Source organism: Curcuma longa, chromosome 15 (assembly GCF_044706935.1).
Source record: "Curcuma longa cultivar G26 ecotype Majalengka, Jawa Barat chromosome 15, ITB_CL_G26_1.1, whole genome shotgun sequence".
NCBI lineage: Eukaryota > Viridiplantae > Streptophyta > Magnoliopsida > Zingiberales > Zingiberaceae > Curcuma > Curcuma longa.
This window is the reverse complement of record NC_133875.1, coordinates 2,404,999-2,430,163: the sequence shown is the minus strand read 5'-3', so window position 1 is coordinate 2,430,163 and position 25,165 is coordinate 2,404,999. Positions and strand designations below refer to the sequence as shown.

Genomic DNA, 25,165 nt, shown 5'->3' with positions numbered 1-25,165 from the left:
TAAAACCCATTTTGGTGCTCTTTCAACACCAATTTGGTGTCATTTCAACACCAAATTTTTTTTTCAACTCCAACCAAGAGACACCATTTCCTACACTAAAAAGAATATGTGTTTGTTATGAAATTACCAATATTATAAATTTTAAAATATTTATAAACTTAGCAATATAATAAATATTTTACATATTACTTATTTAAGTCAATAACTAATATAAATTTATAATATATAAAATTTACAAAATTAATTCAATTAAATTAAATAATATTAATTTATAATATTTAAAAATATTTTCGTGCATGTGATATTTAATACATTAATTTATTCTACTTAATGCATTAATATTTATAGTATTTTTAGCATTTAAAAATATTTTTATATTAATTAATTAATTAATATTACACTTGCACCATTTTGGTGCAAGTGAACAGTGTAGCACCAAAATGGTGCTGCGCTGTTCATGGACACCATTTTGGTGTATCCATTGGAGAGAAATGGTGCCACTTTTACACCATTTTGGTGTAAAAGGGCACCCGTTGGAGATGGTCTAATATCCTCCTCTATAATGATCAACTACAGTTTTTTTATAATCATAAGATCGATCATGTAGGATCGTTAAAATGATGAATTTCATTTTTTACTGAAATAGATAGGGATAATCGAGTCAAGTCAAGCAGAGACTAAGATGAATCAGATTGTTAATATAGTTGTTCAAGTTTGATTTATTTTTTTTAGAAGTTTAGATTTAATTTGTTTAAATATTACTCAATTCTCAATCCAAATTTATTTTACTATTTAAAATTTTATATATTTAAATTTATTTAATTTGTTTGTGAGTTTGATATTGTAAATTTATTTATTTAGTTTGAGAATTCTTTTTATTTACAAATTTAATAAAAACATTATTTATGATTATGATTTTATTTATAATTTATGTTCATAAACATTTTATTTATTATATTTAATATTATGATGATAGAAAATGTTTTAATATAATAATATTTAATGTGTAATAATTTTATTATATATTATAATTTTTAATATTATTTTTTTAAAAATACTCTTGATATTTTTTCTTAACATATTTAGAAAAAACAAAAAAAAAGAAGATAAACTGGGTGTAAATGGAATTTACCTTGCTATGGGAATCCGCCCACGTGTCCAGTTCACAAAGCATCAAAATATGTGTACGCTATCTGGCCACCGACAGGGGATTTGTCCCACCCCGTCCCCTCCGAAAGAAACCCTAATTTTGCACCAGTAGCCAACGACTACGTTCTCCCACCACCTTCATTCTTCAATGGCAATCCCGTAATAAGTGGCGACAGCCAGTGGCTTTTTCCTATATCCCAGTTAATATCAGACACCGCATCCTTCCTTCTCCTCTCTCTTTCTCTCTCTATCCATCCACCTTCCACCGAAACCCTAACCCTAACCCGTCTCCTCCGATTCGTTTCAGGCCCCAGATGGAGCGCCGGAAGTGATCCGATCTCCCTCCACCGGACGCCGGAGCCTCCGGCAGCAAGCGATGTCGCTTGACGGCGCCGTCGATCGGAGGGACGGTCCCCCGGCCGGCAATGGGAACGGTAATGGACCGGCGAAGGGCAAGGCCGCGCCGGCCAGGCCGACGTACGCGGACCGGCGTTTGAGGCTGAACCCGAATACGGAGCACAAGCCGGAGCGGTACGACGACGTTCAGTCGGATTTCGACCCGGCAATCTTCAGCTCCCTGGAGCGGCACCTCCCGCCCAATATGCTCGAGGTGCCGCGGGATGTCAAGGTGCAGTTCATGAAGGAGATCCTCTTGCGATACTTGCCCGAGGGGGAGCGAATCAGGGTGAACTACTTTCTCGTTCATTTTCTTCTTCTTCTTCTTCGCAGCTGAAGTAGGACTTAAAAGAGTTGAACTTTTTACTAAATTAATGGGAATACTCTCGTGTGCCTTCCTGCAAGACTGAATATTAAATTAGTCAACTCGTCTGCAGCAATTTATTTGATTGATTGGTATTCAACAGTCTTTTTGGCTTGCCCTTGCTCGACGAGATTTTGCCCTCTGTGGCGTGTAGTACGACGTGCGTCTGCTCTAGTTTAATGAATATCGTTTGCGCTAAACTTGGCGTTGTATTGATTTGTTATCTTGTTTGATCGCCTGTCAGATTCTTCTACGATGATCATTAGATGGATGGCATTCTTTTTCATATTTAATTTTTTGTTGTTTGGCACATTCTGCTGAACTGAAAAATTTTTGCTTGATAAAAGTAGGTTTCGAATTGTTAACTATTCATTAATCTCTATGTGGTTTGCTTTATGAACAAACTGTTCTTTTGTTCCGTGACTGCTGCCCAAACTGAGAAATTAATGATAACTAGTGCAAAAGCTGGACTGGGCAAAAAAACTCGGTGAACTTGCATAGATAGGAAACACTATCCCAGTACATTTATCTATTACTAGTTTACTAGGTTGCATTTTTGTTTCTTGTCTACTAGGCTGCAAGAACATATCAATGTTTGCATAGGGAAATATAAGAAACTAAAATAACTTGTACTTCAACATTTGGAAAAGTAAGAATTTTGGTACAAAAGATTTCAGAAATATGAGTGTTAGTTAAGGAAAGTTAAATGCTATTAAATGTTTGAGATCATAACAACATTCTTTTTTAGAATGCAAAAGGAACTTTTTAATGCTTGCTGAGCTTTTGTGTCTTGTGAACAATTCTTCCTTGATCTAAAGGTCCAAAATTAAATACATGGTTTGTTTGACCATTCATGATGTTTGAGAATTATCATTTATTAATTATTATCTATTCACCACTTCCATGCTGTATTTTTCATTTCTTGTAACTATTTTGGAAAAAAACCCTAAACTATAAGGTTGAGATTTCCATGCTTTATATGTGATCAGGGTCAGAATGGAACTATAAGATATATATAATCTGTTAGAAGGTCAATCTATGTTTTATGTAAAATAGCTATGCATGATGTTATTAACGGTGTCTGTGATTTGTTGATGGGACCATTGAATCATTGTTTAATCAGATATGGTTAGAGGTTCTAAATTGGATGTTATCAAGAAATGCATTTTCGAAGTGCAACTTTTGCAATGAAGAGAGAAGAATGAAAAAGGCGATTAAAACTGTTGCACAAGTATTTTTAGGAGTAGGAGTTCAGGTATTTTCAATTAATTTTCACAGAATAAGTGATTAATGTAAATCTCTTTCGTATCATTAAGGTGGGATGACTAAGAAGTGAGATGTGTATATGATGGAAACTACTTATTTGAATGGGTATTTTATCAATGCTGGGAGAAGAATAGAAAAATGTAAAATTGATGCATAATAAGTTTATTATGCACAAGTTTTAGATACATTTTATTTGTTAATTCAATATAATTAAGAAAGTGATGTAAAATACCTTTTTTGTTGAATAAAAGTAGGATCATTAAAAGTGAGATATGTAAAATGAACTTGCATGTTCCTCATCCGTGTCTTAAATTTGAAGAAAAGAAAATTCTTAATGAATCTACCTAAGGTTCTGGATACTTTATGGTTTGAATATAAGGAAACAACACTAAAAAAGGATATATTTTGGAGAATAGTTGTTATTGTAATGAATGTCTTGAATGAGTTTGTAAAAGGAATGTGTCATGAACAATTGTACAATGTGCATTGCTATGGTTTACTTTTGTTTACCTCTGATTTTTTTTTTCAAAAAAAATAATGTGAGACTGGCTAGATGGTTCTAAAATGCCTGAAAGAGGTTGACTTATGAATGTATTGGTTGGATTAGTTTCATCATTTCAAGTAGCTACATGAAGAATGCAGAAAGATGAATATCCATCCTAAAATAAGGAACATTCCGCTTGATCTTTTTGAAATTGCTAGGAGTATTGGAGAGGATAAATAAAGATCTGTTTAGCCTTTTCTGAGTGTTTGTATGCTTTGATTGTTGACATAAAGTTTAGGCAGTTCACATCCTGCTCATCTGTGTTTCTTAATTTTGATCTGTTTGGAGAAAGATGACAATGATCGGATAATCAAAAACATATTTGGATAATTTTTTTCGAACGAGGTATAATTATACTAGTTGACTATAACAGATGGAATTGGCTGGTGGCAATCATGTGGAAGTTTTTTTATTTATTTTGTAAAAGGAAATTGTTTATGAAGTACTTGCTGACCTGTGTTTGCAGTTTCTTATATTTAATTTTTCATCATTTCTAGGCGGGCATACCTTGTTATTTCATTATATTCTTGTCATTTATTTGAGTCTGATCTGGATTATCTTGTCTCATTTACTTCTAGTAATCATGAGTGATTACTTGCTTTATCAGGTCCAGAGACACAAAGAGTATAGATATAAATTGATGTCTGCTTATCAGGTTTGTTATTTCAATATGTTAATCTCTTTAATGTTCAGTTTTTTTGATTTATGCATATCATTTTGAAAATTTGTGTTTCTCATAAGCTTAGTTCTTTGACTAGGCTTCTAATTATTTTGTGGAATAACTCCTTTAGGGATTTCGGCTCAATGCTATTTATATTCTGGAGATAAGATGTTAAACAATATATGATTTGTTTTTCAGATCTATTGTACTGTTTGTAGGTATTTTATGTAACTTCTCTGAATAATGCAGGCATCCTGACTGGAGTTTGGAGTGTTTGCACACAAACACACACACATTTAGGTTTAGCAAGTAACTCATAGTACATAATGCTATTTCCCAACGCTTTGAGGGTTGGTGTTCTTCATTCTTAGACATCACATTTCGTTTTTACAACTAATTTTAGGTTATCAAAATTTTCAACTGGAGGCATTATCTGCAGTTGATAATGATCTTCATCCTTTCTTTGGGAGGAGTACTCAATTTGCCTGTCCTCTTCCTGAACTTTTTTCCTTCTTGTTCCAAATGACGCGTGAATGGGTGTGGCCGCATGGAGATTGACTTGTGTTTATTCAAATACAAGAAGTTCGATATGCTTGTCTGTATTTAGCGAACCTTGTCTCTGTTTTAAAGAATACACATACAAGTTTATTTATTAATATTTCCCCCTTATAACATACTGCATGTGCTGTGCAACTGTGATTAGATTTACACTGACCTATATGGTTGAAGCCCTTGGGATGAAAATTTTATAGCTTTTTGTTTAGTCTTGATTACTTATTAAATATTTACACATTGCTTTTTTTACTTGCATTAATGAATTACTTCTTCCATAGGCATTCTAGCTTCTAATAAATTATAATACAATGCATGTGACTTTTAACTCTCTTTCTGTTTCTAAAGCAGCCTTTGCATAAAGAACTATACAATCTGCATCCATCAGCATTTTTTATGCCATCATTTGTTAAAGCAATCAATGATAACACAGACGAGAGCTTCAGAAATATACTTTCTGAACCATCACCTGGAATATATACATTTTCTATGCTACAGCCAAGTTTCTGCGAGATGTTATTGGATGAGGTATTATGCAAACTTGCAACCATTTCCTAATACCTCATTTGGTCGCATAACCTATAATAATTTAATTATTCCTTAGGTGGACAATTTTGAAAAATGGGTTAACACAATCAAGTTCAAAATAATGCGACCAAATACAATGAATAAGTATGGTGCTGTGCTTGACGACTTTGGCTTGGAAGCCATGCTTAACAAGCTTATGGAAGAATACATATCTCCAATAGCTAGAGGTGATAAACATGTCTTCTTTGCATAACAGGAATTGTAATTTTGTTTTTACTCCACTTTGTTTCACCAATATTTCTTAGGACCTATTTTATGCAATTGCAGTATTTTTTCCAGAGGTTGGCGGATCAACTCTAGATTCACATCATGGCTTTGTGGTTGAGTATGGAAAAGACAAGGATGTTGAACTAGGTAGCCACTTGAATATTGTACAAGAAGTACTGCTAAAGTTATTAGCTGTCAATTCAGATTCTTATGATTATCTTAAAAATGTCATAAAATACCGATTAGTATTTTGAAAACATATAATCATTGCATAACTGACATATAGAAAATCTGAAGATATATAATGTATACCAAATAAATCTAAAATATATTTATTTGTTTTTACACCAAATCATCAAGAAGTATTTGTGTAAAAGTCAAAAGGGCATCCATTTTTTTACCGAATCGTCAAAGGGGCATCTTATGTTGATTTTTTATTAAAAGAGCGTTCCATCTCTTGTAAAATGACACAATTGTTCTCCAATACTGTTCTCATTATTATCCTGTCTCCTGTCTAAATCAAGCGCGTTGTAACAGCTATGAAACTATAGCTGCTATGTGGTTGTAGTAGCTACGGTTCTGTAGTTGCTACACAGTTGTAGTAGTATGGTTCCGTAGCTGCTACAACAAAAAAAACTTTCAAGACAAATTGTTTGGAGCCTCCGAAAAGGATTTAAACGATGCTTTTTTAGCCTAAAATCGTACTGTTATGAGTTCCACCTCATAATCAATTGTAGATCTCTGAACGAGCTTCGATTTGATATATTGTACGTCTCGTGGTTCAATCTGAGTCAAAAGTTATGGCCACTTAAAGTTTAGGATTTAACATTCACGTTGTAGCAGTTATGATTTCGTAGCTGCTACAACTGAGCTGCGACAATGTGAATGTTAAACTCAAAACTTTGAGAGGTCATAACTTTTGACTTAAGTTGAACTACGTGATGCATAATATATCAAATCGAAACTCGTTCAAAAATCTATATTTGATTACTGGGTGTAATCCATAACAGTCCAATTTCAAGCCTAAAAAATTTCGTTTAAAGCGGTTCCAAACAATGTCTTAAAAAAAAATTTCCATGTTGTAGCAACTATGATTTCTTAGCTACTACAGCTGTGTAGCAACTATGGTTTCGTAGCTACTACAATGCGTCCGACCAATTCAGGATTTAGGCAAGAGATATAAGCAAACAATTGTGTCGTTTTATAGTGGTGGGTCGTTCTTTTGATAAATAAATCAACATAAGGCACTCCTTTTATGATTCAGTAAAAAAGAGACGCCCTTTTGACTTTTACCCTACTTTTTTCAAAAGCAAAATGTGAAAAAATCATTTAAATCTATGTAAATATACAAATCAATAATGTCATGTAGAGTACAAAATAAAATTCAAGTCCCAACAATTTCTGGTTCTCTAGTTATTTAACTCAATGATCTGCAATATCTTTAGTTATACTTTCAGTATAGTTCTTCTAAGTATTAAGCATATATGTGCTTAAAAAAACATACTCAATTCAAGTCCCAACAAAATCTAACATTCTTCCTTTTCTGATCAATTTCCTTTATCACATGGATTATTCTGATTCTGTCAATCCTATCTGACCTGCAATAAGTTTCCATGTTGAACCAATCCTGATGCTGGTGTCAATTTTTCGAGTCATTAATTGCACAGGTTATAATAGTGCTAAAATTATCTCAGAATCATGAAATTTGAGGATGATTTTAGTCTGGAGTAATTTTCTGCAGCTGCATGTATGGATCCTTATGTACTATCTCCTCATTCTAACTAGCTTACTTAAGGGAAATTAGAGGCTGATATTTTTGTGTCTCTTACAGACATGTCTTCCATTATAACTTTTTTTTTTTTGCACACCTCTTCTGATTGTTGAAGCTGATGACAGTCTTGGCCCCTCAATTGTAGCAAAGTTTTCTTTTTGTCTTTTCTGAATTTAGATTAAAAGTTCATATAGATTAATAATACCCACTGGCTGGCATTACATCTTGGAATGTTATCCTCGAATTTGTGCATTTTTCATTTGTGTGATTGAATCTCATCACTGATGAAAGCAGTTAGTGATCATGAGTATGGTCCTGAATTCTGATAATAAAATGTTATCTTCATTTAGGTGAGATTTGTTTCTGAATGGTTTTTCTTTTCAAATTTCATAATTTGTTCCTGATTTGCCTTTTCCTCATTAATTCTTATCTTTTTATTTCAACACCAATGGCAATTTCCTGCGTGTTACTATCATTCCCCCTGGCAACAACCTTATTAGCTACTTTGATTTTAGACCTTTAACTTATTGAGTACATATTGCTATCAGCATTATAATTGATAAACATCACATATTGCTGCATAGCTGTTTTCTTATTGTCTCACAGTAAATGACGAAATACCTTTTACCTTCCTATCATATTCTTGGGTTTAGATCTTCTCAATTTGGGTTTTACAGTTTGATGTTTATTTTAGCGTGGCCAAATTGAATAAATTCATTTAAATTTCTTTTAAGTCATTGCAGTTTTTATGATCCAGGTTTCCATGTGGATGACTCAGAAGTCACTCTAAATGTGTGTTTGGGCAAAGATTTTTCTGGTGGCCAATTGTTTTTTCGGGGAGTTCGATGTGACAAGCATGTGAATACTGAGACACAAACAGAGGTTTGTCATTACATGGGTGGTATTTTTGCACATATCTGTTTGTGGAAGTGTATGTATTCTGGAGCATTTCATCATTCTATGTTGGCCTTGAACTTGAAACATACATGAAGTCTTAGGTAGTTGGAACTCATTGAAGGGCATCTGGAATTTTTTTTTTCCTTTGTTCATATGTATGTTGCTAATAAGTTATTGCAGAAACTAGTCAACAAATCATATCGAGAATTGGAGCATTTGTATTTGCTATTTTCATGCATTTATAATTTGGTTCTTTAAAAAAATTGAAATTTTGCCTGCTCAGTAATGGCTACACTGACTTCAAGAATGCTGGGAAACAGAACACAATGATTGTATCAATGAATGTAATTCAATAGAACCATGCAAAATTGTTGTCAATAAGGTGGGTTGAAGTTGTTTTAAATTGATCGCAACAATATATTTGCACTCTTTGTTTCAAGTTAACCCATCCCATCTGTTGGTTGATGTTCATGACATTTAAAGTGCCATTTAAACATATAGGGAAATTCTTTTATAGACATGTTGCTTTAATAATTTGTTCCTACACCATTATTGATAGGTTTTCAACCTTCAGGAAGAATTTTAAATCATAGTGACATTTAAATTCCTTTTTCATAAACATTATCAGAAGTTTGTTGGCTGAACATCATTATATTCTTCCTTGATATGCTGCCCAAAATTCTCCTTGCTTTTATTGTAGGAAATCTTTGATTATTCTCATGTCCCTGGTCAAGCTGTACTTCATCTTGGGCGTCACCGACATGGAGCTCTTCCCACAACTTCTGGACATAGAATCAACATGCTTTTGTGGTGTAGAAGGTATATTTATGTTTTTATTCTCGAGATGCATGGTGATCTGATGGTAAATTCTTTTTCAATAGCTCTATTCTTCACTGTTTATAAATTGAGGCATCTGAAGACTTCACAAATAAAATGTCCTATGGATGAACTGTTGAAACCTTTCCTGGCAAGAGATTGGAAATATGGAAGCACTAATACCGTCATGGTGAAGGAAGAAGCTATTGGATTTAGTAGATTAGTGCTAGATCCTATCAGTGTACTTTCGGTAGTGGTTTTCTTTACTTGTCATCACATTATCCAACATTTGATTCAGATTGTGATGAGAGAATCATCCATACCATCTTAAATGTGCAAGCGGAACTTGGTGCACCAGAGTGACCTGTTAGATAAAACTATTGAGACACAATTCGAAGCTCCCGAGGTAGGGCTGGGCAGCTAATACATTTTCACTGCTCTAGTAGTGATCCTTACTTTCTCAGAAGTAGTATGATACTGCATCATCGACATGCATATCAATATGAACAAACAGATTATCAGTGCAAAACTTACTCTGTTTCCCTGTGTTCCTCCATTGTTCTTGTTTGATAAGAAAGCAAATTGTGCAATGCAATAACCCCTGTGCGATCTATTCTACAGCTCAGTCTTCAGAGAGATGAGGAAATTCCAAAAGGATTTCTCCAGCTGGTGCGGCGAGTGCCAGCGCGAGAAGAAAGAACGGCAGCGCCTGTCGGTGGCCACCACCAAACTGGTACTCGATTGGAAATTTTCTTAGAAATCAATAGAATTAAATTCAGCATCGGCCATCAGACCTTTGCAGTAAGTAACCAGTATGTTTGTTTGTTTACTTGGCAGACATTTCTCAGGGGTTACGGAGGAGCTAGCACTTAAGGTGCCATAAAGTATTCCATTCTACTCAGTGGTTGTAAAATATCGTGCTTGTTGTTGCCCAGATTGATCTCGAATTGTTCAAGAAAGTTAACCTTGTTTTCGAGCTGTTTGTAATCGAGAGGTTATTTGTATATACCAGTGTTCACCCCTAGCAATTCCTTCTCACATAGATTTCTTTTTTTCTGCAGAAAAATAAGAACAGGTTGTTCTTCCCTTTGAGAGCCTGCTCGACCCGATGCCAGAGACAGCAGAGTGGAAAATACAGAGAATTTTTGTCTCTAACCCTCCACAGGTAGATTTTGAAGCTCATTAAATGTGAAGGGCTTTGGGTAAAAAATTAAAAGGATGTTTTTTTATTGAAATTATTAAAAGGATATCTTTCTTGATTTATTATCAAAAGATGTATTGTAATTAGTTATGGATTTGTAATTATCTTTATTTTTAATATTACGAATTTATAATTATTATAATATAGATATTTTAACTTTGATCAATATTAATAAATTATATTATATTAATTATAAATAGATATTTTATCTCTAAGAGACATTAATAGTATTTTGATTCTTTTCAATATTAATAATATATATATTGAGAATTGATATCCTGCATGATTTATCCCGCGCGATCTATGCGTTACACTTTCGATCGATTGTCGCGTTGTTCGGCCATTGTCGGTTGCTGCCTCAGGCGCGATTGATGCGTCGCTTGTCGCGCTTTGTTTGGTGGTGGATTTTGATCATTGTAGTCGGAATTTGACGAATTTGATCGGAAACGCAGTTGGCAGTGTTGGGCATTGGATTTTGGCCCAATAGTAGTCGGAGATTGATCGAGGAATGATCGGCGTATATTGTCGGTCAAATCACGGTCGGATTTTGATCAAATTGCGATCGGAGATCGATCGAGGATTCCTTGGTCGATCTCCGACTGCGATTTGGTTGAAATTTGACATCCGACATTGTCGACTGCATTTTTGGTCTAATTTGTTGGATTTCGATCATTATAGGGTTGGAATCTATCGTCGGACGGAGCGAGGAGCGCATCGATCGCGCCTAAGGCGGCGGTCGACAGTGGCTGGATGGGAAGGCAGCGGCGGGCGATGGATAGGAGGTGTCGCGCGTGAGTAGTGCGGGATAAGTCGTGCAAGTTGTTCATTCCGCTATGCTTACTTAACACGTGCTCTTCTCGTGATGGGACATGCGCTGCTGCATGCACGACACGTAATCCAGCGCGCCGCCACGTGGAACCTCAGCCGGCGCCGCCGCCGCCGCCGCCGCAGGAGCCCGATATCCCTGGTCAAAGTCGTCCTCGAGTAATATTCTCTATGCAGCTCCAGAAATTTGCCATTTATCTGTGTTGACCAAGACGATGGCCGGAAAAGTATGATCGGCGTAGTTTTTCCAAATTCGTTGCTTGCCTGTTTATTAATTTTTTTTCTTCCACTGATAGAAGCGACAGCGAAGCGTATGTACAAGGAAAACAACAAATTCAGAGCAACAAATTAAATAGAACCGACGTTGATGCAGTTTCTCAACGATCATGCTTGTTTCAGTTTGATCTCTCCGGCGACGACGAGGGAGTTGTAGATCTCGAACATCAGCCGGCGCTCGATCTCGCTGGTCCGGGTCTTCGCGGGCCGGGACTTGGGGATCCGCTTCGTCCACGTGGCCGGCTCGCTCAGGCCCGGCGCCTTGCGGGCGGCCGACAGCATCCAGTCCACGTAGGCGTCCCGGAGCCGGGTCAGGATCTTCGCCGGCGACGGGATCCGGATCCGGAACCGGCTCAAGCTTATCCGCCGCCGGAGGCGCAGGAACCACCGCCCGCTGCTGCCGCCGCCGCCGCCGAGCCGCGACGTCGCCGTCTTGGATTTCTTCCCCGTCGGCGGCGAAGCGGAGGCGTCGATCTTTTGGTATCTCCTGCTCCTCCAGTAGGAGTTGATCCCTTTGTAGAAGCGGATCGGCACGATCTCTTGCTCCATGATCGTTCCCCTCTTCGATCTTCTTCTTCCCTCCTCTGTTCTTGATCTCTGTGTGGAGATTTGTGGGCTATTTAAAGGAGGGGTTTGACTTGCTGACCAACGCTTTGGGTGGTTCCATCGTGGTAAACGTGGATCTCTTCTAGAATCTAACAGGCAGGATCCTTTCCCAGCAGTTAGATTTTGTCGGAATCAAATCAAAATTCAAACAAACTTCTATCTAATTAACACAACTTCATTATTCAAAGATGATTTAAAAGTCTAATTTTAATTAAAGTTTAATCAAAGCTGATTTGTAATTCTCATTTTTTTTAAATTTTTACTTCCCCTAAATCATAAATCTAAAAATCTAAATCTTAAATTCAGAACCATAAATCTTCCTTTGATATATAGAAACGACAATAGATCAGATTTGAGTATCTTTATCTTTGTCTATATCATCTCCATATCTATCAGATATCCATCCTCCTACTAATCAAATATTCTCTATTGTTACGGGTGTGTACGTCGAGCCCGATTAGTCGAATCAGACGGAAGATATTGGGCGTAGGACCACCGTATACCTCGAGTGGGTCCAGGCGGCTCGGTCCTCTATCACCCGCGGTTCCCCTATCGAGACGCCGGTGTCGAACTGCAGCCAGCTCACTCGGCTCGGACACCACTGTATGCTTCGAGTGGGTCCAGGCGGCTCGGCCCTTTATCGCCTGCGTCACTTCCTCCTCGCCCGTGTGGATCCGCTCGGCTCGGACGTGTAACCTGAGACCGAACCGACCCGCTCTCACGCGGATATGCAGCCAAGCTGGGGCAATCCCCATCGATCTCCTACGTCATCCGCCTCTTCTAATCCTGGAATAGACCACTCCCCTATCGTACGGTTATGAATGTTCTTCTGACATATCAGTGTGTTTTCAAGGTAAATCCTCGGTAGATAAGGAAACACACTCCTATGAACGCTAGGCAGCTAGGGGGCATGAGGGTGGACCATACCCTGTTTTTTGACACATTCATAACGGCGATGGGACTTTGGCCACGTCTTGGATGTGACTTCACGCCATCAAACCATATAAAAGGTCAGTTGGCTATCAGAGAGAGGTATGCAATCTCACACTACGCTTCTCCATTTTCTTCTTCTTCCTCCTCCTTCGTAAAAAACTGACTTAAGCATCGGAGTGGTCGTGCCAGGACGCTCCTGGCCTTCCATCTCACCTTCCTCTTATGTGCAAGTGTTGCCCTCAAGCTCTCCTATCTCCTCTCCCCTCCCCCTTTGTTCTAGCAGTCTTGGTGTTGAAGAAGACGGTCGAAGCTTCCTGGTGCAGATCTCAACATCTATATTAATAATTTTTTTTATTCCATCAAACTACCTTCCTTCAACAAAAATATATTAAAATTAATATCATATTAAAAAAATATAATTCAATAAAAATAAAATAAATACATCCAGCTACCTTCCTTCAATAAAAACATATTAAAATTAATATCATATTAAAAAAATATAATTCAATAAAAATAAAATAAATATTTATAGTCTACGAGAGGAGAGAAGCTGAGAAAGAGAAAGGAGAAAATTAGATTTATTTTATATATATATATATATATAATTTTGATCTGCTGCGCGACGGTTTCCTATGTGCGCGTCTGCGACATCGTGATCCTGAAAATCTGACCGTCTAAAACTGGGAATGCACAGTGTTTTCTTCCGCCGATCCGCCGTCGTCGCGTCGCCGTCCGGCCACCACCAACCGCCAGATCGGGCCCGATCGACGGCCAACTCACCGGCGCACCGGCCGACACCGGATTCCGGCCGGATTGTGACCGGAATCTGGCCGAATTCAGTCGGAAACCGCCGCCAATGGCACGTGGCCACTGTGGGCCAAATTGCGGTCGGTTTCCGACCAAATCGTGATCAAAAACCGGCCGAGGAAAGACCGCCGACCGAATCCACATGTCGTTTGGTATAAACTAATCACCCTGCTTCTAGAACGGTTGGGATGTATTATTGGCGTATGGACAAGCATCTCTCGCCCTCAGCGAGAAGATTTAGTGGGCGTTGACAAAGCGTCGCACGATGAGTTGTCGCGTTGACTCGGGTGATCTTCTGTTCCACGCACGCTGTGACGAATGCAGATTAAATAAATAAAGAAACTGCATCACGATTTAAACTTCAATTATAGTTTAGTAAATTAATTTTTCATGACAATTAATTGTTTATTAGACTTTTTAATCATGGTCAAATTACATTAATGTCGTAAATTGAGAAAGTCATAATCAAGTGAGAATGTATCACCTCATATCGTTAGTTAATTCAAAGAAAGTGTTCGAGGAGTCAAAGAAGACACCTTTAGTTTCCATGTTTAGTCGTCACGTAACTGCACACGACTTTGAGATCGACCATCTTAATTAGCCAGCTTGGGAAATGTTTTATTTCAGATTCCCATTAGTCGATATTTTGAAAGCTACGACACTCATTTTTCATATAGATTTATTTTATTAATTTTGTTAGGATTACAATCAAAATTTCACATTAAAAATATATTTAAAATATCATATATTTATAAAATGGAAGATATCTCCATTCCCGGAGGTTTGGAGAAAGTAACGATCAAAGAGATTTCCTTAATCCTCCTTTCCCGAAAGGAAGAACGTAAAATTATTTTTCCTTTCTATAGGGACAAGGAGATTGGATCTAGTCATAAAAAGACTTATTGGTCGCCAACCCGATTAGTGCAATGAGATATATCTATTTATCTATCTCTTGACTCGAAATCGGAGCAGGTTTGAAAAAGAATCTTAGAGTGTCTAGGGTTGGGTCGGGAGGGTCACTTAACGTCTTTTTTTTTCATTTTGGATAAAAATTCAAAAATAAAATTATGAGAACTTAGGTCCAAAGTTGACAATATCATAATATTATAGAGATATGTTGATTCCATTAGTTCTAATAATTGATATCAGAGTCATGATTTATGTGAAGTCATATGGAGAACTTTAGGAAAAAATAAAGAAGATAGAAGAGAGCTGAACCATGAGGATTATGGTAGAGAACTTTCGGTAAAATCTATGATAAACTCTCAAGACATGTTGTGCTCCAGGTAGTGCGTCCAAACGTAGTGGAAAGGAGTAACCTTGGTTGGAGTATGGTGGTAGGATTGTTAGGAGTGACCTTGGTTGAAGAATGATGGAAAGGAGTGACCTCGGTTGCATACACTGACAAATTGCATGCAATAGCAAACTAAAATATCTGATCTAAATCGAGAGTTAATGTCATTGCATCCCTTATTTATCATCAGAGAAGTTCTTGCAAGCACAATGAAATCTTCTACAGGAATGAACGTCAACCGAATTTTGATCTCAACGAGGAAGAGTCAACAAATCAACTAGATACCCAAATGGATTCGACTTCTTCCTTTTATATCAAGTCCATTCTAAAGGGACTATCCAACATAAAATTCATTACTAGTTAACAACTCATTAATATTAACAAATCAGATTATTAGATCTACGCATTCAATCTACATCTAACATTATAAATCTCTTTTAATACAAACTAATAGTATTAGACCACTTGAAGTTTGATTTTAATGATAATTACTATGTATTATTAATTCAAATATAAGCTCATTTAATCTTTCATTAATTTATTATTGAGAAAAAGAAGGAAAGTCTAATATTTTCGTTCGATTTTAAATGGATAAAAAATTAAAGAAAAATAGAGATAGATTTTAAAGAGAATTTGTTTTTTTCTTCTAATGTTTCCTCATGTGCTTCTAAGGTACGTAATTGCACACGTATTTTGAGAAGACATTGACTCATCGACCATTTTAATTAACCGGCGTGGGGAATATTTTATGTCTTGGCAAAAAAAAACAAAAAAAAATCTCTTATTTTAGTCTCACGTTGAAAAAATATCAATATATATATATATATATATATCATCTTAAAATATTGTTGTGCTAGTACAAATTATAATAACTTTAAATAAAATTACGACTGTATATATACTTAAGATTATTTTAATATTGATAAAAATTGGCTCTAATCTATTAAAAAATAAGTTAATCAAAATTGATCAAATAGGTTTGATGGTGAAATAATTTTAATTAAATATTATTATAATATATAATAATTGATAAAATAAAATAAAATAATTTTGATAAAATTTGGACAAAATTGCTCTAAAATCATTTTAGTTAAAGTAGTTATTTTAATTAAAGTTATTTTAGGCAAAGCTAATTTAAATATAATAGTTTTCATAAATTTTGTGGTATTTAAACTTATTTTATAGAGTAATTAAGTCAAATCAAATCAAATTTAAAATAAATTAAACTGTTGAAATGATTATTCAAATTTATTTATTTTTATGAATTTGATCTGAATTCTTTAAAATTTTTATAATTTTAAATTTATTTTATTAATTATTAAATTTAATAATAAATTTATTTATTATTTTTTAAAAAAATTATTATACCGATAAAAAATTTATTAATTAATATGATTTATCAATTTTATTCGTAAATATTATTTATAAATAATTTATAATTTTTATTCACTGATTTAAAGAGTTGAATAGATATATATATTCAAATTTATTAATTTAGCTTAATTAATTATTTAAATATATTTATTTAATTAACCTAGTATGTATTGAATGAATATAAATAAAAAAAATACTAAATCAATATTAGAGTGAGTAAATCTTATATCCTCTGCAGAACTCTGCTACAGTAAATCTTATATCCTAAACTATAAACTTATTGAAATAAATGGTAAATATAAATTAAAATTTTCTACGAAATAGTACCGTTCCCCAAATCGGATCGTATGAGTTACCTAAATTTTAAAAAAAATAAAAATATTAATAATTTAATTTAATGTTTCTCCACATACTAGTCATGCATAAAACTTGTATCTAGTTTTTGTGATGCATTCTCTAGCAGTTGATGCCACATTTCTGGACATCGGGTCCAGTTACTCGAGTCGTGAACGGATCGATACGGACCCACAACAAGGAAAAGATGGACGCAAGGAGAATGGACCAAACGACGACGATCGTCGGCGTGCGGTTTTGCCTCCCCATAAGACCCTTGAGGAAGGGATACAAGTGCACAATCACCCAAAAGGCGAAGAAGAGCTTCCCGAAGAGAGGACCCCAAGATTGGTATCCGCTGTTTATCGCATAGGAGATCCCCGCCACCACACCGACCAGGTTGACTATCAGCAGGGTCGTCGGCGGTATCAAAAGAGTGGTCCATTTGAACATGTAGAGCTCAGTGAAGTCCCCATCTTCATCAGAAGCTTTGGATGTAACAGTGAAGTTGGTGTCGATACCAGCAAGAACTTTGAGAAGACCTTGGAAGACAGCAAAGAGATGAGATGAGACGCCGCCGATGACCCAAAACTGTTCGTTCCTCCACCATTCGTCGATTCCGACACCGCTCCATCGCATTTCCAGAATACCGGTGGCGAAAATGGAAATGAAGAGAGAAATGAACCAGATACTTGCAACATTACTAATCTGCAATTCAATGGAGCTAGTCTAGTTAGTTAGCAACCAGTTGAAAGAACCTCATTGAGAGTTCTTATCAAGCTATTGAAACCCGAGCAAGAATTGCGAAAACATACAGCGAATTTACGACTAGAAAGTTTCATACCTGGGGGATGATGAATTTTCCGGTGAGTAGACAAATGGCTGGAAGTGTACAATACAATAGGAGGGGAACTGAAGTCAATGGGTAAATGGTGGTGTTTATGTATGCAAATCTTTCCAAGAACTTCAGTCGTCCTCCGTAACCGTACCATATCGGGCAATGACGGCTGAAGAGAATCTCAACAGACCCCAAGGCCCATCGAAGCACTTGGTTCAGACGATCGGAAAGATTGATAGGAGCGGAACCTTTGAACGCTGGGCGCTTGGGCATGCAGTAGATCGACTTCCAACCGCGAGCATGCATCTTGAATCCAGTGAGAATATCCTGTGTCACAGAACCATAAATCCATCCGATCTGCAGCAACAGACAAGTTCTACTAAGAATTCAACAACTTAATTCGGGGGAATGAACAATGTCATAGAAAAAAATAACACAGGATCAGGTAATATACCAATCCTTTTGTGGAGCAAATCTTAGTCAAATAGTGAATCCAATACCAGTAAGAAACAAATAGAGAAGTGAATAAAAGACGAAAGGAAAGAATATGAACAACCAGGTCACTAGAATGAGCACAGAGTTTGATGTTTGAGAGACTACCGATAAGGTAGATACTAGAGCACATCAATAGCAAACACTATTAAGGGTCTGCTCAAGTCCTGAATTGGATATATCAGAAGTATTGAGATTGTAACAAGTAAAATCGATATTGGCGGGAGCCTCTACTGATAGGGCAATGATGAAAGATATCTATCAGTTTGTTTAATGTAGAATTTTCTGGAAGATAGAATCACAGTTTGTTCACGACAAGTTCGACATAGAATATCAGGACATCCTCTGAACTGTACATCCTAATAGTCAGCAAATGCGCACTGATAACGTTAGTTGTCCCGACTATGAAAATGAGATGCTTTACAACTGTAAATAATAGAGGTAAGGTAAGAAGCTGATTCGAAATCCCATTATGAATGTTGCATTACATAGGCCAGTAGATATAAACTTTAGCAGACAGGCACCTGAGTATAAAATAAGAAGAATAAGCAATGTGGCTATTTGCGTACCTCAGTTCCCCATTCTGTCTTATCCTCATAACCACAGCTGATGACATGGATGGCTTCTTTCAAAAGAGACTCCGGAGTCGCAGACTGAGGAACACCGCCGTGTTCCATCAATGTTGAGGCAACAAAGACAGCTGATTGGCCAAACCTTTTCTCCAGACTCATTTGTGACATCAGCAATGACTTTTCATCATCAAAGCCAACACCTAATTATCCCCAAAAAGGAAAGATAAAAAGGATTTCGTTAGAAGATGAAAAGTGTCCCGATTATGATTCTATTTCATTATAATAGGGAGATCTACTGAATTCTATTAACTGAGTAAGGATATTCTCTAATGACTTGGAAGTGAAGCAGTATAACTTCCATATCCATAAGCTGCTACATGATCCATATTAAGTACTTGTAAACAGACGTAGTGTGCAAACTGACGAGGTACAGTATATTTTTCGAACGCTAAAAAAACTTACCTTCAACTCCCTCTTCTATATCTTCAAGATTAAATATTGGCACAGTATTATCCATGTGCTTGTTTGACCATTTCTTTTCTGAATTTTTTTTGCTTGATTTAGATTTCTTTTTACGAGAGCCTCCACAACAGAAAGAGAAGGTCTTCGATTTGTTCTTGTTCTTGATAGGAGGTTCATAACCATACAAAGCTGTTCGGTTGAAGACACAACCTGTACCAACATAAACAGGACCTTGGATACCATCGAGACCTCTCAAATTGATCTACAATGAGCAGTAGAAAATGTCAGTCAAAGGACAATAAATCATATACTATAGCCATGCTTCAGAAATAAAATTGGAAGCTTGGTAATATATATGTACTTACATCGAAAAACACAGTATTACGATTGGCATATCGATCATTCTTGTCGATACCATCAAACCTCTGAGGGAATTGTACATAACAAACTTGCCTACCAAGATTTGGATCCATAAGGAAGCACATTGCTTCTCTCAAAGCCTTGCTGTTGTTTATGTAATGATCACAATCAAGATTCAACATGAAAGGTCCATTAGTAAGAACTGCCGACACACGTACCTGTGAATGAGTTTAAAGACATCAACAAACAGGAAATGTTCCTTAACTAAGTAAAATATTATTTTTGTAGTGTTGAGTAAATACTCAGTTAGCAGAGATTTACTGGATCATGCATTTAAGTTCTTACAAGAGCATTCATAGCACCAGCCTTTTTGTGATGTTGGAAACCTGGACGTTTCTCACGTGATACATAGACTAAACGGGGAAGCTCATTGCCTTCAGTGTCAAGCCCTCCACTATGACCCAAGAACACCTAAAAATCATTCAAAATTTATTAGGAACAGACATTTATCTTGATCTTGAGATAATAACAGTAATCATTTTAAAAGTTTAAGAAACCAAATGGATATATGTTGCTAATTTTTCGATTATTAAGCATAACGAATATCAAAATGTTATTTTATACCAGAAGTATTTCTAATTTTCATTTATCAGTTCCTTAAAAATTACTAATAACACAAATCTAGCAACCTGGATCATTCCAGGGTGATCTCTAGTGTTATTCCCAGGCCATGGTGTGCCATCCTGCATGATCCACCCTTCATCCGGAACTTTTTGTGCTTTTGCAACAAGGCCATTGATACGGATTTTAAATTCTTCATATTCCCTCTGTATTGAATAAATTGTTTGGTTAGAAGGCATAAAAAGGCATGAGAGGATAAGTCAGTTAAAGCTGCACAAGACAGACCTTCATTGCTCTGCGATCTTTCACAAATGAAGGTTGAACTTTATCCTTGAGGTAATCAATTTTTTGTGAGAAATACCATTCAGGAGCCCGAGGCTCAATGCTGTATTTCTTACAGAAAGGAACCCATTTCCTTGCGAATTCTGAAGTTTCAGATAGTGCTTCAAATGTGAGCATAGCGGCACCATCATCAGATACATAGCAAGATACCTTATCGACAGGGTAGTCTACAGCCAGGATCGATAATACAGTGTTGGCTGTGACAAGAGGAGGCTCTTTTAGAGGATCAACTGTACTGACAAAAATGTCAACAGCAGACAGCTCTGATGGTTCACCTTCTCTGTCATATCTTTTTTATTTTTGTAAATGAAAGTTAGTCATAACCAGCCCAAACAATTATGTTACAGAATTTAGCGCAAAAGAAGAATTTAGAGAACAGCGCTGGTTACCTTATGGACAGTCTGTCAAGATAAGTTTCACGATTCACAGGGAACCATTTCGGGAACTGATCCAATATCCAAGAAATAGCAAACCATATCTCACATATTACAGATAATAACCATAATGCATATGCATTGCGGACAGGATTTGTGATTCGATAATGGAGGAAAACACAGAGTATAACAAGACGTAACACAATAACCATCCTATATGGATTTATCTTAGAAGATGAAATAGGTACTTTCCTAGAAAGAGGCTGACGGGCTTCATCATTTCTGCATTACAAAATAGTGAGAACTTACAGTTAAAATGAGAACGATACAGCAAAAGTCCTAAGAAAGAGAGAGCATCTTAGAATGATTAAAACATTCAACTGGGCAACAGGAAATTCCACAGAACTGTCAGCTATGAATGAAGTGATGAAAGTATCCTTTCAGCTTGTAAAAAATAAAATAAAATAACAGAGTTAAATTATCCAACTTCAGAGATAAAGATACCGGTTGCTTCATTTCCAAAGAGCTACAGACTAATTTCTACAAATAAAGAAGATGGAAGGATGATATAAAGAAGAGCTCATCTATAGGACTAGATACCACCACCAAGATATCAAAAGAAAAATGACTTTTAAATTGATTGTAGTTAAACGAATTAGAATATCATAGAATATAGAAGCTAACTATTTCACCATTGATCTTGGCTTATATACAAACTTTAGAAAGGCAAAACGGCCTGACAAATCCAATAAATCAAACAATTTGCAGGAGTCTAGAAAGCCAAGGTGTAATTGTTGCTCTATGCTGAAAAAGAGATTTGGCATGAGGATAATGCTAGAAGTAGATTTTGATCAAAAGTTGAGATACCTGAATCAGTAATGAAACCACACGTTTTTTCATGAAATAAGTGGATATAAGATGGATGTATTCTTCGTAAAAGAATTTAGGGCTACTTGTTATTTTTAGTTTGAACAGAGTTACCAATGAATTCAATGCAGTTTCAAAAAACAACTCATCTAAAGCAAACTATTGATCTGATGAAAAATCTACCAACAATGTAACCCAAGTTAGCCTTAGCAATCAGTTGCTTAGTTGGCCATGTAGTATATCCAAATTAGTTGGTTAGCTAGCATGGTAATCAACAATCCAGTTCAAATTCATTGAATGAATCTTGGCTGTTACGATTGATGACTGCAGGGTTTGAATACGTAGATTTTGGTTTAGTAGGTTGGATTCAATAAGATGATATGTTGATTAAAAGATGATTAAGCCTACAAAATAATTAAAACAATAAACAATCATGTTGCATCCTAAACAAATTAAGGTTTGGACTAATGCAAGCTTAATAGAAGGCTATATTTGTTTAAAATGTGAAAGTTTGGACCAGATCAGCATTTTTAAAGTTTAGGCTAAATCCAAAAAAACAAAATGTGTGAGCTAGATCTTAGCATTTAAACCTAATTATATGAGATAGTTATCCAACTTTGCCAGCTCAAAAGACAGGAAAATTGAACTTTGCAGTGACTAGATATTGCATTCAACCAGAGGAAATATCTTTGCCTATCATCCTGATATTAGTGTACATTGATCATAAGGAAAAATGAGAAATTAAAATAAATAGATATTTTATAGCAAGGAAAATGCACTTAAAGAGCAAACATCACCAGACATATGTTCATTCAATTAACTATTATGAGTTATGGCCTTTAAGAGCATTACTGCTGATTCTTACTAAGAAACAAATAAATGGAAAAACATCAACGCACTAGTATTCTTTTTTTTTTAAGTCTACATGGGAGATCAATCCCTAGGCATGCAGGAATCCCATACAAATGCCAAACCACTTGAGGTACCAAGTCGGTAGCCTAACAAATTTAATTGAAAGAAAAAGATAAAATGTTATGCATGAAAAACTAAGAGATTGAAAGGGAAAAACTCACAGTAAAGCATCATCCATATTATAATCAGTAGATGCATCAATATCCCCAACTCCCCTGCCTTCAGAAGGAGGGTGACTAGTACCATTGGTCATTGCCCCACCATTTTTGTCCTGCTTCATCTTCCATCCGTCAACTCTCTCTTTCCAGGCAACATTGCCAAATTCTCTGGATGTGTTAGCTGATCACAGGAGGATAATAATTAGAACATATAAATCCGCAATAGCTGTGTATAAGAAAATGCCAACTTAAAGTGATAGCCATAAAAGCAAAGTTAATCCACCCACGTGACCGGAAAGGTAGAGGATGAACATGTTTTCCACCTCCAAGGGACATCATATGATCAGGTGATTGCAATGGAAGTTCCCCTGAGAGCTACAAGAAGATAACGTAAAAAAATTGTTAGGCATTTTCTCACCCAAGGGGAATTGATAAATGAAATAACTAAATAATAAAGGCATACCCCCTGCCTATGAGTGAGCAAGGGAATGTGATTCCGAGGGATTTCTCCACTATCATATTTTGGACCAATATCTTCCCCTTGCTCATGCTGCCAACCCAGCATGCGTTCAGCAATCTTTGGCTTCTGTTCCTGATTTCCAGTTGGATAATTGAAATCTCTCACATCATCAGCATCCTCATCCTCCTCTCCATGAATAGGAGGGCTTCCTACACGTAACAACAAATGAATCTAACTAAGAGTCTCACTTTATGAAGATCTGAATAATATTGAAGCACTTCAAATAAGACTGTGAGCAACTTTAAGACATGACTGGGATCATTTCAGATCCAAGGCAAAACCTTTGTGTCTCTTGTACTTGGTCTTGCACTGGGGGCACGACTGTTTCCCATCCTTCCTCTCATACTCATAGCAAGGCCTGCAGACGGGAAACCCACAAATGTCGCAGGCAACAAATAGATCACCATCCACCGTTGTGCCCACACCATCACCACAAATTTGGCACTCACGGCCGCTAGAGTGCTTTGCAGGTTTCTGCATCCAGTCAAAGGTAAATGGAGCATCAACATCACTTGCAAGGAAAATGACACTCTGAATCTAAATATAGAGACTTTAACCTTTAAACAAGGCACATTTCAGCATACAGAACAAACAAAAAGAACTATTTCTTTGGATAACAAGCATACCGCTGTCTCACCATCGTCCTCCATTGCAGTTTCCCAACCCAATCTAACCTTTAATCAGATCCGCAGAACAAATAACTCAAGTCGCGTAAAATCTGACCGGCATTTTGCTCCTGTCAAGCCCACATGACAATAATCACCCAGACAAACATCCACAACAAACAAGCGCAAAAACATCCAGATCGACAATTGAAACCACAATATTTCCTCAAATGAGCAGGCCAATGTCAAGATCAATCCATTCGCATCAAAAGCTAAAAATTTCTAGAAGAACAGGAAGAAAAATCACACCTGTAGTAAAGAATCGCTCCGACGGGCACCCGATTGAGCACTCCAGCCCTGATCCTCCCCCTCCTCCAGACTCCAGTTCCTTCCAGTGCCTGCCAACGCGATAGAGAAGAGGAATGACCGGAGAATCTCGCAACAAGAGTTCAATCGCCACCGACTAGCGACGCTTTAACCACGGGAGCCGATGAAGGCGCGTCTACTACTCTACCAGCTGCCCATGGACTGGACTCCTCGAGTCGTCGATGGAGACGGTAAAAGAAAACAAAGAGCGTGCACTTCGAAGGAGAAGCGGTGGGATCCGCTGCAAGGACCCAAATGCCAATCCCAGTTAACCTAGCCTATGGTCTGCAACCACGTGGACGGCTCTGATGCTCGAAACTGACGTTGCAGGAATTGAGGAAAATAAGTAGATAAAAACAATATATTTATAATTATTAAATATCATACGACATTTCAGCAAATCAATATTTCCGTCACATACCAAAATGCTTTTTTTTTAATTTCTTCTTATATTGTAATTTTTTTATAAAAAAAAAATTTATTGATATTTTATATTCCTTTACACATGCATAATACTTTATGTCACATTCATTTAATAATTTACTTTTTTATATATTATTGAACATTATATATTTATCTCCTTTTAATAATTAAATTTTAAATCGATCAAATATATTATAACATTTATAATTTTTAACTAATAAAATATGAATAAAAATTCATATTATAATAATTATAAACTCATAATTATTACAATATAAATTCAACTTTAAATTTAAATAATTCAAAATTTAAAATTTAAATAAAAATAACAAAATTAAACAATACAATAACTGGCAACATTTGAATAATTATACATAATTAAACAATATCCAA

General features: G+C 36.2%; 3 protein-coding genes across 7 annotated transcripts; 1 reads left to right on the top strand and 2 right to left on the bottom strand.

The window, feature by feature from the left end:
* Nucleotides 1-1,352: 1,352 nt before the first annotated feature.
* Nucleotides 1,353-10,239, top strand: LOC141846001 (2-oxoglutarate and iron-dependent oxygenase domain-containing protein CP2-like). Of its 5 annotated transcripts, none has more exons than XM_074733984.1 (9): nt 1,353-1,834; nt 4,327-4,374; nt 5,281-5,460; nt 5,537-5,687; nt 5,788-5,874; nt 8,256-8,380; nt 9,096-9,214; nt 9,838-9,944; nt 10,049-10,239. In XM_074733984.1, exons 1-9 carry the CDS (start codon nt 1,526-1,528, stop codon nt 10,075-10,077), a joined length of 1,155 nt encoding a protein of 384 aa, XP_074590085.1. In that variant the 5' UTR covers nt 1,353-1,525; the 3' UTR covers nt 10,078-10,239. The 5 variants fall into 5 exon arrangements, with proteins under 5 accessions (XP_074590085.1, XP_074590086.1, XP_074590084.1 ...); XM_074733983.1 differs by having other exon boundaries at nt 1,360-1,834; nt 5,800-5,874; nt 9,833-9,944; XM_074733981.1 differs by having other exon boundaries at nt 1,365-1,834; nt 9,833-9,944.
* A 1,259-nt stretch (nt 10,240-11,498) lies between these two features.
* On the bottom strand, nt 11,499-12,087 carry LOC141846829 (uncharacterized). The gene has a single exon (XM_074734889.1). The coding sequence runs from the start codon at nt 12,060-12,062 to the stop codon at nt 11,622-11,624; it is 441 nt and encodes a 146-aa protein (XP_074590990.1). The 5' UTR covers nt 12,063-12,087; the 3' UTR covers nt 11,499-11,621.
* Nucleotides 12,088-16,888: 4,801 nt separating this feature from the next.
* LOC141845998 (putative cellulose synthase A catalytic subunit 8 [UDP-forming]) lies at nt 16,889-24,537 on the bottom strand. Its single transcript, XM_074733978.1, has 15 exons — nt 24,293-24,537; nt 24,005-24,114; nt 23,660-23,852; nt 23,322-23,527; nt 23,146-23,233; nt 22,862-23,039; nt 20,937-21,203; nt 20,491-20,836; nt 20,274-20,411; nt 19,930-20,055; nt 19,590-19,802; nt 19,225-19,486; nt 18,760-18,962; nt 17,705-18,055; nt 16,889-17,568 (listed from the first exon to the last, which is right to left on the bottom strand). Exons 2-15 carry the CDS (start codon nt 24,026-24,028, stop codon nt 16,984-16,986), a joined length of 3,180 nt encoding a protein of 1,059 aa, XP_074590079.1. The 5' UTR covers nt 24,029-24,114; nt 24,293-24,537; the 3' UTR covers nt 16,889-16,983.
* Nucleotides 24,538-25,165: the final 628 nt, after the last annotated feature.